At 39.7% G+C, this 13,040-nt stretch overlaps 1 protein-coding gene across 3 annotated transcripts in view; it reads left to right on the forward strand.

The window, feature by feature from the left end:
* The window catches only part of RPF2 (ribosome production factor 2 homolog), a 43,963-nt gene extending 31,179 nt beyond the window's left edge, over positions 1–12,784 (forward strand). For all 3 annotated transcript variants that reach the window (XM_054254336.2, XM_002747023.7, XM_078369960.1), the window contains 3 exons: positions 563–665; positions 8,446–8,590; positions 9,432–12,784. In XM_054254336.2, coding sequence (XP_054110311.1) covers positions 563–665; positions 8,446–8,590; positions 9,432–9,611 — 428 coding nt within the window. In that variant the 3' untranslated portion in view covers positions 9,612–12,784. The remainder of the gene's footprint in view (positions 1–562; positions 666–8,445; positions 8,591–9,431) is intronic.
* The last annotated feature ends 256 nt before the right edge of the window (positions 12,785–13,040 follow it).

Consider the following 13,040-nt stretch of genomic DNA (forward strand, 5'->3'; position numbering starts at 1 on the left):
TGGCTTTGTGCCACCAGTGGTATGATTACCACTCTGTGAGAAAAGAGCCTATCACCAATCTCCAAGGTTCTTTTCTGGCATTAACAGTTGATAAAGTTTCTTATCCTTTGCTCATATAATCTATTTCATATTAGAATTTTTTTTCTTGGCCTTTCTCATAGAAAAAAAATTAAGGCTAATTTGATTTTAATAGCCAGTTCCAACAGCCGATTTTATAGAAATTTGCTGTCTTCATCTACCAGTAGATTAAAATTTTATGCTTTGATTTACATTTTTTTAAGGTTAATACCTGTAATGGATATGATTTTTTGCTGCTGAGCTGACTCAGAGGGAGAACTTCAAAACTGAGAACACTGAATGTCTCAGTGAACCGAACACAGAAATAAAGTCATGAGATTAAATGGTTAAGGGCGAGACCTTCAGACATTTTCCAAGAATCATTTTTTGTGCTATTTTTTTTAGATAAGTATTAGAGCAAAATGTTTAGAATGTAGTTCTTAGTAACCGAATTTTGCAAGTATGTTTTTTTGTTTTGTTTTAACAATTTAATATGTGTTTTTAGATTTCTTCAGAGGCCCCGCAGTATCAAATATCCGCCTGGCTGGATTAGAGTATGTTCTGCACTTCACTGCACTGAATGGGAAGATTTACTTTCGAAGCTATAAGTAAGTGCATTTCATAGCATATTTTCTTGATCCTCAAGGTTAGTGTTTAAAACACTGTGACTGTTTTATAGAGCCCAAACTTAGAATTGGCATCTGGCCGAAAGGATTTTGGAGAGTTGGCAGGATAGCAATTGCGGCAGCTCTGTGCTGATCCTCAGTCCTTTGCCTCTGAAGCCCTACTTTTCCAGGGCCCCAGAGCATCTGATGCTGCACTGTCTCTGAGCCATGTGCACTAACCCTTCCTAGCTTTATGCAGTATCTCTTTATTGTTCTGGTTGGATTTACAGCACTGAGCCACAAATCCTTGGCCAAAGCAGCTCTCAAAACTCTAAGTCTAAGAAACTGAGTCTAAAAGGAATAAGAAGATTCAGTGGCTAGATTCATTATATCCTCTGTCCCTAGCCTAGGCCTTCTACCCCTACCACAATATAAATATAAATCTTAACAAGCAGGCCGAGCACGGTGGCTCACACCTGTAATCTCAGGACTTCGGGAGGCTGAGGCAGGCAGATCACTTGAGGCCAGGAGTTCAAGACCAGCCTGGCCAACATGGTGAAACCCCTTCTTTACTGAAAAAAATACAAAAATTAGCCCAGCATGGTGGCACCTGCCTGCAGTTCCAACTGTTGAGAGGCTGAGGCGCAAAAATTGCTTGAACCTGGGAGGTGGAAGTTGCAGTAAGCCATGATTGTGCCACTGCACTCCAGCCTGAACAACAGAGTCTCACAAAAAAAATCGTAAGCAGATTCTATGTTTATTAAAGAGTTATTGGCATGCTTACAAATGTGCTTCTTGAGGTAAGTGTGTGACTTTTCTTTTTTTAGGTGTTGGTACTAACTGACAGCCCACAGTTTCCTAGAGAATACACTGACTCCCACACATTTCCTTTCTTTGTACATTGAGTTCAGATTTTGCTGTACATCTTGATCTATGGTGTGGCTGGTGTTGCAGTCTGAGAGCTGATAGCATGGTGTTGACAGTGTTTTCTGTACAGTAGTGCTGTTGTGCAGCTGTTTGCATCTAGCATTTCATACATGGTTTTTATTTTGTTTTCCTTCGCAATGAAATACATGACTGAAGGGCTTTATGTCCAATGAATGTCCATCCGAAGCTTAAATATTCCCTCTTGTCAGTTAATAATTTCTGTCTTGGGCTCAACTGTATTAAGTCAGAGACACTTAGTTCTTTTTCTCCATATGATTAATACCACCACTTCTGTTTTTCTCTTTTCCTCTCATTAAAAATTAAATAATAAGGCAAAATGCAATAAAATATCTAATGATTATAAGATGTAATTAGAGACTTTATAATTAGAGACTTTATAGTCATTTTAAGCTAGTTAAGATAGAAAGCCCTTCAAGTCTCCTGTTTGAGTTTCTCTATATGATTGGGGGCTTCTAAGTATGTATTATACTATTGAGTAGATAACTGTTATTTAGAGAACAAGAAATGAAAAATCACTAACAAAAATGTTTTTAGGCTGGGCATGATGGCTCATGTCTGTAATCCCAGCACTTTGGGAGGCTGAGGTGGGTGGATTGCTTGAGGCCAGGAGTTCACAACCAGCCTGGCCAACATAGCGAAATCAGTCTCTAATAAAAGTACAAAAATTAGCTGGACATGGTGGCACACACCTGTTGTCCTAGATACTCAGGAGGCTGAGGCAGGACAATTGATTGAGCCCAGGATGCAGAGGTTGCAGAGAACAGGCAGATCACTTGAGGTGAGGAGTTTGAGATGAGCTTGGCCAACATGAAGAAACCTTATCTCTACTAAAAAATAAAAAAATTCGCTGGGTGTGGTGGCACACACCTGTAATCCCAGCTACTTAGGAGGCTGAGGCATGAGAATTGCTTGAGCCTGGGAGGCAGAGGTTGCAGTGAGCTGAGATGATGCCACTGCATTCCAGCCTGGGCTATAGAGTGAGACTGTGTCTCAAAAAAACAAAAAAACCCAAAACTTACATTGGCTGGACACCTGTAATCCCAGCACTTTGAGAGGTCAAGGCGGGTGGATTGCTTGAGGCCAGGAGTTCGAGACCAGTCTGGCCAACAAAGCAAAGCCCTATCTCTACTAAAAATACAAAAATTAGCTGGGTGTGGTGGTGCATACCTGTAATCCCAGCTACTAAGGTGGCTGAGGCATTGAGACTCACTTGAACCCGAAAGGTGGAGGTTGCAGTGAGCCAAGTTCATGCTTGAGGTCAGGAGTTCAAGACCAGCCTGGCTAACACGGTGAAAATTCATCTCTACTAAAAATACAAAAAATTAGCCAGATGTATTGGCACATGCCTATAGCCCCAGCTGCTTGGTAGGCTGAGGCAGGAGAATCACTTGAACCCTGGAGGTGGAGGTTGTGGTGAACTGAGTTCACACCACTGTACTCCAGCCTGGGTGACAGAGCAAGACTCCTTCTCAAAACAAAAACAAAAACAAAAACAAAACAAAAACCACTTATGTTAAACTGAGGATACAATAGAGGTAAAAATATAATAAATTGTTGAGAGTGATAAATGAATAATAGCAATTGTCTAAAACTCTTCTGTGTTGAACATTTTCACAGAAAGTATTCACTTGTATCAGAACTTGTGTTTAGTGAAAAGGATTTATTTGTAAAGAAAGATACAGAGCAAATAAAACAAAATAGAGGATTAACAAGTCAGACTTTAGAACAAGAATAAACTGGCCTGGTGTGGTGGCTCATGCCTGTAATCCCAGCACTTTGGGAGGCCGAGGTGGATGGATCACCTGAGGTTAGGAGTTTGAGACAAGCCTGGCCAGCATGGTGAATCCCCATCTGTACTAAAAGTACAAAAATTAGCTGGGCATGGTGGCGGGTGCCCGTAATCTCAGCTACTTGGGAGGCTGAGGCAGTAGAACCTGGGAGGCGGAGGTTGCAGTGAGCAGAGATTGCACCACTGCCCTCCAGCCTGGGTGACAGAGCAAAAACACACACACACACACACACCAATAAACTAGCAGTGTGACTATAATACATAGATCCACCAAAAATCTGATTGCTAGAATCATCTTTTATAACAAAAAAAAGTTTGAATTTAAAATCAGAGACCCTAGTATATACTTTTCCATATGTGCCTTGTAATACTGGTTAGCTATTGATTTGAAGTAAAAAGTGGCCAATGTGATTGAGGGTGAGCTACTACTTGAAAGAATCACTAAACTTATGGATCAGGTTAGCTTCAAGAGGCTGTGCCACACTTGGGAAGCATTGAGGAAGGGAGGAAGGGGTGGTCCTGGGATTCAGCATCACCTCTCAGCCTACTGACCTGGCTCTGAACTGGGCTTAGCTACCCGACATGGACAGGTCACCACTTCTCAGGGTCTTCATTCTTTCCTCTGCGAACTGCAACAATAACATTTAGATGATTCTGAGGTCCCCCTGAGATTGGCAGTACTTCTTTGTAAGGGTGAAGAGGTACTCATAGATGGGGATATGGCAGAAAGTATGTCTGACTTAACTCAGCTCCCAAGGCATTCTTTGAGCTGTACTGTGGAACCCTTTCCCTCTCTCTTTCTGCAAATTAGCGCTTAAGCAATTTGCAAATGGTAATAGTTAATATTCACACACATTATTTGTGAAGATTAATGAGGCTTATAAAATGGTTTTGAGCATTTTGAATAAAAGGAACTCTAAACATGAAATTATATTAATATAACATTTAACATGATCTTTTGGGGGAATAAATCATAGTGTTATGATCATTGTTCTATATATTCTATAATTCCTTGACTGTTTATATCCCTTAGGAAATTTTATTCACTATAGGGTCAGAGCCATTAATGTGAAACAAAATCATTAGTAATGTCACATGTGCCTTTGCACAATGGTTAGGGCTTTATGGGGGAAAATATGTAAAACAGAAAGTGCTAGCATACTTTAAAAAGCAAACACAACATTCTAGTAAAGGAGTTTACTTAATGAAAACAGACTTTCAGCCAAAGAGAAATGTGTAAGAGGGAGGAAAATGAGGAAATTACAGTTTGAACAGTAGTAGTAATGTCACTCTTCCTCAAGAAATAGGCAAATAATATTTTAAAATATGTAGAAATTACCAGTTAGCATATCTACCAGCTTGAGCCCATCTGAGAGAGAAGGAACTAGATTCTGTTTGCAGATAACTAAAAGCTAGAAAATATTTCCTTAAATGAGTTTGATCTGCCAGTAAAGACACTCACTGAAATGATTAAAATAAGATCATCTACACAGACGAGTAGGGCATTGCAGCTTAATTCTTTAATAAAATAGCGACATAGGTAGTTGTACAGTTATTTAGAAATCTTAATTTTATGTACCACTCAAAAAATTATTCATTAGGACACTTGTGTAAATAAGGCACAATATTAAATTATTACATGCACCCTGAAGCTGTGTACATCTATGCATCAATTTTAAAAATTATTTTTAGTTAATTAAAAGGTGCGTTAGAGGAGTTTTGGTAGTGTATGGTAATACTTGGGTGACCTGAATCTATCAAACATGCCATGAGCTGTTTTGAATTGACAGGTTTTCTAACTAGCTGAAAATTAGCACTTTAAGTGGAAGAAAAAATTTATTTGAAAATTTAAATACGTATCCTTGATTTCTTTTTCCTTTTTTTTTTTTTGAGATGACATCTCACCCTCTTGCCCAGACTGGAGTATAATGGCCCAGTCTTGGCTCACTGCAGCTTCTGCCTCCCAGATTCAAGTGATTCTCCTGCCTCAGCCTCCCCAGTAGCTGGGACTACAGGCGTGGGCCACCACGCCTGGCTAATTTTTTGTATCTTTAGTAGAGATGATGTTTCACCATGTTGGCCAGGCTGGTCTCGAACTCCTGACCTTGTGATCCACCTGCCTTAGCCTCCCAAAGTGCTGGGATTATAGGTGTGAGCCACTGTACCCGGCCCGATTTCTTAACCAGTATACCAAACACATCTTTCTTTGATGACCTCTTTTAGTTCACTATTACACATATAATTTATTGGGAGACACTAAAAGTGTAGATGCAAATGCAGAAGTTCATGTGATATGACAGAATCAAATGGTCACTGCCTCCATATGCTTTTTTTTTTTTTTGAGATGGTCTTGCTCTGTCACCAAGGCTGGAGTGCAGAGTGCAGAGTGCAGTGGTGTGATCGGACTCCTGGGCTCAAGCAGTCCTCCCACCTCAGCCTCCTGAGTAGCTGGGACCATAGGCACACACTACTACTCCTGGCTAATTTTTTGTAGAGACAAGGTTTCTCCTTGTTGCCCAGTCTGGTCTCAAACCCTCGGGCCCAAGTAATTTCCCCACCGTGGCCCCCCCAAAATGTTGAGATTACAGGCATGAGCCATTACACCCAGCTTCTCATATGCTTTGAATTAGCTTCTAGAGAGGATGCCCTAATAACAGCCAACTTTAGCTTTTTTTTTTTTATTGAGACAGAGTTTCGCTCTTGTTACCCAGGCTGGAGTGCAATGGTGTGATCTCAGCTCACTGCAATCTCCGCCTCCTGGGTTCAGGCAATTCTCCTGCCTCAGTCTCCTGAGTAGCTGGGATTACAGGCGCATGCCACCATGCCCAGCTAATTTTTTGTATTTTTAGTAGAGATGGGGTTTCACCATGTTGACCAGGATGGTCTCCATCTCTTGACCTTGTGATCCACCCACCTCGGCCGGGTCTGACGTGGATACTCTGTCAGGTGTCATCTCCTGGAATCAGTAAGAAGAGAGAGGCAAAGGGCTCTCCTGTGAGCTGTCCTTTCTCTGTGCTTGTCCCCTTTAAGTGTCATACTAATATTCATTTTATGGCTGGGCCTGGTGGCTCACGCCTGTAATATCAGCACTTTGGGAGGCTGAGGCATTGGATTGCTTGAGGTCAAGAGTTTGAGACCAGCCTGGCCAGCATGGTGAAACCCTGTCTCTACCAAAAATATAAAAATTAGCTGCGTGTGGTGGTGCATTCCTGTAATCCCAGCTACTCAAGAGGCTAAGGAGGGAGAATCATTTGAACGTGGAAGGCGGAGATTGTACTAAACCAAGATCATGCCACAACACTCCATCAAGGGTGACAATAGAGTGAGACTCCATCTAAAAAAATATACATTCATTTTATCTTGTAGTGTTGCTAGAACTTTTTGTTGTTTAACTTTTCTGCTCTTCGTATACCCTAGGCTGGGTTTGTTTTTTTGTTGTTGTTTTGCTTTATTTAATTTGGTGTAAATTACAGGTTGAGCATCCCTAATCTGAACATCTGAAATCCAAACTGTTGCAAAATCTGAACCTTTTTGAGTTTCAACATGACACTCAAAGGAAATTCTCCAAAGCGTTTCCAATTTTGGAGTTTCAGATTAGGGATACTCAAGTGGTATAATGCAAATATTCCAAAACTCAAAAAAATCTGGAACACTTCTAGTCCTGAGCATTTTGGATAAGGGTTACTCAGCTTGTACTGTGTTTAATATAGCGTATCTATTACTCTAACTCTTCCTGTAGCCAGTTCATATGCTTCTCCGGGGTGATCTGGGCCCTAAGCTGCCTGCCTGTGATGTGCTTAGAGCCCTGAGGGCTGTTGATGGGGCTTTTGCACACTCATGTTGGCTGTTCTCTTGGGTATTCCTTAACAGTGCTTTCCTCTTCTGTTCATTCTCTTCTTTCGTGTCACCTGTTGCCTTTCTAGCACTCCAGCTTTTGTGTGGAAAGGCTAACCTCTTATAAACATTGTCATTCAGTCAACACTGTAGAGACTTAGCTACGGTAACACATTTGTATCTTCAGCTCATTCAGCTGTTCTTGTGGTACCATTCACAAAAGGAATTTGCAAGTCACCCTTCTTCCTCACTCTACCATCACTCTTTTTTTTTTTTTTGAAGATGGAGTCTTGCTCTGTCACCCATGCTGGAGTGTTAGTGGCGCGATCTTGGCTCACTACAACCTCCATCTCCTGGTTCAAGCAGTTCTCCTGCCTCAATCTCCTGAGTAGCTAGGATTACAGGCCTAGCTAATTTTTGCATTTTTAGTAGAAATGGGGTTTCACGATGTTGGCCAGGCTGGTCTTGAACTCCTGACCTCAGGTGATCTGTCCGCCTTGGCCTCCCAAAGTGCTGGGATTACAGGCGTGAGTCACTGCACCTGGCCTCTCCACCATCACTTTATCCTGCCTGTACTCCCCAGTTCCCCCACACCAGTGTTTCCAGATCCAAAGCTGTTTAGACATAGGGTATACAGAAAGTTGTGCTTTTGTTATTTTAAGATTTTAAAGCTCACTTCAATGTAAGGAAGTTAGTAAATGTCTGTGCTATGAGGAAAAGTTGATTCTGAATCGGTTGGTTTAACTCCTGCAGTCTTAGATAAGAACTTGTTACTCATATAAACATACAGTTTCAAAGAAAAAGCTGATTAAAATTATTTATACTTACATAAATCTATGAGTAAGATGAAGTCAAATGAAAGGATTTTGTTTCTGAGAAGAATTTTATGTCTCACTTGCTGTTTCTCAACAATATTGTATAATTTTATTTCTAATTTTTAAAAATAAACTGTCCTTTAACTCCATGGGAAAACAGTTTCTTAAAATTTGTTTGATATTTCTGTGACCCCGTAGCTCAGAAAGGGATAAAAGATTGATAAAAATAAGTGAACCAAAGCATACACTTGGCTTCAATGTATGAAGTATTTAAGTGAGTCTTTCTAAACATTTTATATCATTTGATGGAATTGTAAATCCCCTGAACAAAAAATATTTGGTGGGGAGGACTTTTATGAAAGTCAAAGCAACATTTCTTTTTTCCTATTTCCTGAAGGCTGCTGTTGAAAAAATCTGGTTGCCGAACACCACGGATTGAATTGGAAGAGATGGGACCCTCATTGGATCTGGTTCTGAGGAGGACACACCTGGCATCGGATGACCTTTATAAATTATCTATGAAAATGCCAAAGGCACTCAAGGTATATGACTTAGAGCTTGGTGCCATATTTATTTGTATATTCTACTAATCCTTTTTCTTTCCAAAAAGGATTTGTGGCATATTATACTAAAAGGCAAGACATACATAAAGAAATCAACAAAATAGGTTAAACTAGGGCTCTCAGAGCCAGGGAAAGGAGAGAGAACCAAATAAGCCAACAATAAGGGATAATAAAAAAGAGTTACAAAACCCGGGCATGAGGTTTGGCTGAGTGCTTTCTGATAGTCAAGACTGCTATTTTCAGCAAAAAAAAAAAAGAGTTGTTTGGGACACTGTGAAGACTGGGGATTTAGAGCACAGGGTATATAAACCATATGTGTATAAAATGTGTTTTGACTTTTTAAGTAGTTTTAAAAGACAAGTAGAAATGTAATCTCTAAAATGCCAGTAAAAATTGAAATGATAATCACAACTCCTTAAGCTAAATACAGGATATTTTTTTGATGTGTGTCAGTGGTTAGTGTAGTCTATAGTTTTTTTTTTTAAAATGTGACCTGGCAGTTTATCGGGGAATTATGCAGAATATCAGGCCCTACCCTAGACCTACTGAATTAGGATCTGTATTTTAGCAAGATCCCAAGTGATTTGTATGCACACTTAAGTTTTTTAAAAATTTATTTATTTTTATTTTTTTGGCTGGCATAACAAAATATGCACACTGAAGTTTGAGAAGAAAGGTGTACAACAAGGCTATACATTCTGTGTCATTGAAGGGGTAGGCACTAGTAGAAATTGCTACTAAGATAGTTGTTACAGACTAGGTTTTTACTGGCTCATTATAGTAGAAGGCCATTGAATATATACATATTCTTTTATCATAGCCAAAGAAGAAGAAAAATATCTCCCATGATACTTTTGGTACAACTTATGGAAGGATTCATATGCAGAAGCAAGACCTAAGCAAACTACAAACCAGGAAAATGAAGGGGTTGAAGAAGCGACCTGCAGAAAGGATAACAGAAGACCAGGAGAAAAAGTCAAAAAGAATTAAAAAAAATTGATGGAACTTAGCCAACCACTGCTGTTTCATTGTATTCTACTTGAGAATTGTTAAGTGCCAATCCATTCAGAGTTTCTTACAAGATCTTATTATATATTTTAATAACAGTAATTTTACTATATATTATTATGAACATAATATACTAGTATTAAGTGTAAAGCCTCTTACTTGAGACTTACACCCTGGTGTGCCATTTTCTCTTGTGATATCCCCTGCCCTTCACAAATTCTTCTTTCTCACTGGGTGGTTGAGGAGGCTCTCCAACCATTGGGATTTTTTTGAATTTCTGTCCTTAGCTAAAGAAAGCCACAGAAAGCAGAAATGACCCACAGGAGCTGTGTACACACTCTTAATATGAACTACCTAGAAAATTAACCTCCTCTCCCAACATAGATCTATAATCCCATTTTTATTTTTTACTTTTCTGTTATTTTGCCTGAAATCCTACCAGTTAACATTTGAGATTTTAAACTTTGTGTCTGAAAATATAGATCTCTGAGAGGGGTGTTTACTATCTAATTATTGATACATTACCCAGATTGTTTTAAGAGACTCTTCTACTTACTATCTAATTATTGATATATTACCCAGATTGTTTTAAGAGACTCTTCTACTAAGTAGAGCCCCACCCTGCTTCTCTGAGAGAAAGCCTGTGTTTTTTGGTTTGTTGTTTTTAAGAGATGGGGTCTTTTTCTGTCACCTAGGTAGAGTGTGGTGGCACAATCAGCTAATTGCTGCCTTGAATTCCTGGGCTCAGGTGATCCTTCCGCCTCACTGGAACCACAGGAACTACAGGTGTTAGTCCACTGTGCCTGGCTTGGTAGAAAGAAAGGTTTTTTTTTTTTTTTTTGGAGATAGGAGTCTTGCTCTTGTCACCCAGGCTGGAGTGTGGTGGCATGATCTCAGCTCACTGCAACCTCTGCCTCTTGGGTTCAAGCAATTCTCCTGCCTCAGCCTCCTGAGTAGCTGGGACTGCAGGCGCTTGCCATCATGCCTGGCTAACTTTCTGCATTTTTTACGTAGAGATGGGGTTTCACTGTGTTAGCCAGGATGATCTTGATTTCCTGACCTTGTGATCCACCCGCCACGGACTCCCAAAGTGCTGGGATTATAGGCATGAGGCACTGTACTCAGCCAGAGAGGTAGTTTTTATAGGGGTAGAAATGAAAAAGGAGGAAATAGGTTAGTTTTAAGGTGCAGGGCACTTTAGGGTACTGAGAAGCCCTAGGTAGCTAAAGGTTGCATGAAGAGCCTGGGTGTTTGCAGATGGTGTAGAAGCCAGCCAAAGCCTAACTACCTGTTCTGAAAGTTTCTTGAAGATAGGCCCTGTGCCTAGGAAAATAGATTTCTTCTTCCTCCTACTAGTGTCGCATACTTGTTTTTCCAGAATAGAGTGTTAAGTTCCTTGATTCAGTCCCTGACAAAGAATCTCCCTTATTCAAGTGCCAGTTATGTTGTAAAAGTACAGACACGCAAATCATAATTTGTTTCATGAAGTAGCAATGCTTTTATTTTTGTCGTTTTTTGAGACAAAGTCTTGCTCTGTGGCTCAGGCTGGAGTGCATTGGCATGATCTCAGTTCACTACAACCTCTACCTCCCAGATTCAAATGATTCTTCTGTCTCAAGCCTCCCCAGTAGCTGGGATTACAGGCGCCCACCACCATGCCTGGCTAATTTTTTGTGTTTTAGTAGAGGCAGGGTTTCACTTCAATTCCGTGTCAGAGAGCTCCTCCATGCCTGTGTGTGCATGCATTTATTTAAGCTTGCTTGGCTACAGAACAATGCTGGCATTAAACAAAAATTCAAGTCTCAGCTTTACCTCTACCCTTCCCCTTCTCTTGTGAACCCATTCCTTAGCTTTCCCTAGTCCTCTCCAGATGGCTGTTATCTCTTGCCAGAAAAATGAGGGTTGTATCTTTTATAGTTTTTGTTTGATTATACTTTTTTTAATTGAAGTGTTCTAGAGTACATGTGCAGAATGTGCAGGTTTGTTACATAGGTATACACATGCCATGGAGGTTCGCTGCATCCATCCCGCTGTCATCTACGTTAGATATTTCTCCTAATGTTATCCCTCCCCACCCCCTGCTATCCCTCCTCTAGCCTCCCACCCTTTGATGGGCCCCAGTGTGTGATGTTACCGTTCCTGTGTCCAGATGTTCTCATTGTTCAACACCCACTTATGAGTGACAACATGCAGTGTTTGGTTTTTGTTTGATTATACATTTAATCAAAGACCATACAGTCTTGTATCTGAATCAGGCATTTGTACTTTATATCTAAATGAGAAGAAAGGGCTAAAATAATTTATTTGCTGCCATCTGCAGGTAGATGGACAGTAGCTGGGGAGAAGCAGGGCCATGAAAAGAACATCAGGAATGATGGATGCATAGTCCTTCCCCAAAGCCTCACTCCTCACTGGTAGGAGGCAAAGCAGTGGGTCCTCCTCACCAGCTGCTTACAGGACCCTGCCATGCCTGGACCCCTCTATCAGGAAGACCTACCCCAGCACTTCTGGAAAATCAGCCAGTCAACCCAGAGACAGCCATGTTTTCTGTATGTGAGATGTCTCAAGGGTGTTTTTATCTGTTTTAGTCAGTAACCCTATTGTTTGAGAGTTAGCAATACATCTGTTTTCTAGGTCATTTCTATGTCTGATGATAGAGAATCTAATAAATATTGGAATGCTTTTGTTTTGCTAATAGTATTACTATATCTATTACTGAAGTTTAACAAAGACTTTTTGTTGAGAAGACTTGTAGTGTTGAACCATCTGTTAACTCTTGAGCCACCATTTATATCACGTTTTGTGGAAAGCACATCTTAATTTTCAGTTGTCCTTAATTTAGAATACAACGTACATAAATTAGAGACCATGTATTCATTTCAATGGAGGTGGTAAATTGCCTGTTTTAAGTTTTACTTAATGTTGTATTTTGATAGATGAGGAAAGCAGTTTGGTTTTTTTGTTTTGTTTTAAATACCAAACTTCTTATATATTTTTTCTTGAATATTAATACTATTACTAAGCTATTTATTATTTCATGGAATTTGTTTTTTTTGTTTTAAACTTAAGTGTTTTTTTTTTTTTGTTATTGAACATAATCCAAAGTAGAGATGTTATTACCTAATTCAAGAAAAGAAATGGGGAATAAAACTTAGCTTTAAGTCAGTTTTCATTTATCTGATTAGCTACTTACGATCTCTTTCCTTTATATTTTTAGCTATTTCAGGCTAAGAAAGGAAGGCTTTAAAATGGAAGAAGTTAAAACAACTAAACATTGCTAAGATCTGAACAACAAAGGAAGGTTTGCTTTTATTGAATTTCAGAAGTTGGTGCTTTGTCCACCATAAAATTAAGAGACAGTGAAAAAAAATACAGGCTTCATTATGTTCTTAATGCACTTTTACTTGGAAATAGTAACTGC

Source organism: Callithrix jacchus, chromosome 4 (genome assembly GCF_049354715.1).
Source record: "Callithrix jacchus isolate 240 chromosome 4, calJac240_pri, whole genome shotgun sequence".
Taxonomy (NCBI): Eukaryota; Metazoa; Chordata; class Mammalia; order Primates; family Cebidae; genus Callithrix; species Callithrix jacchus.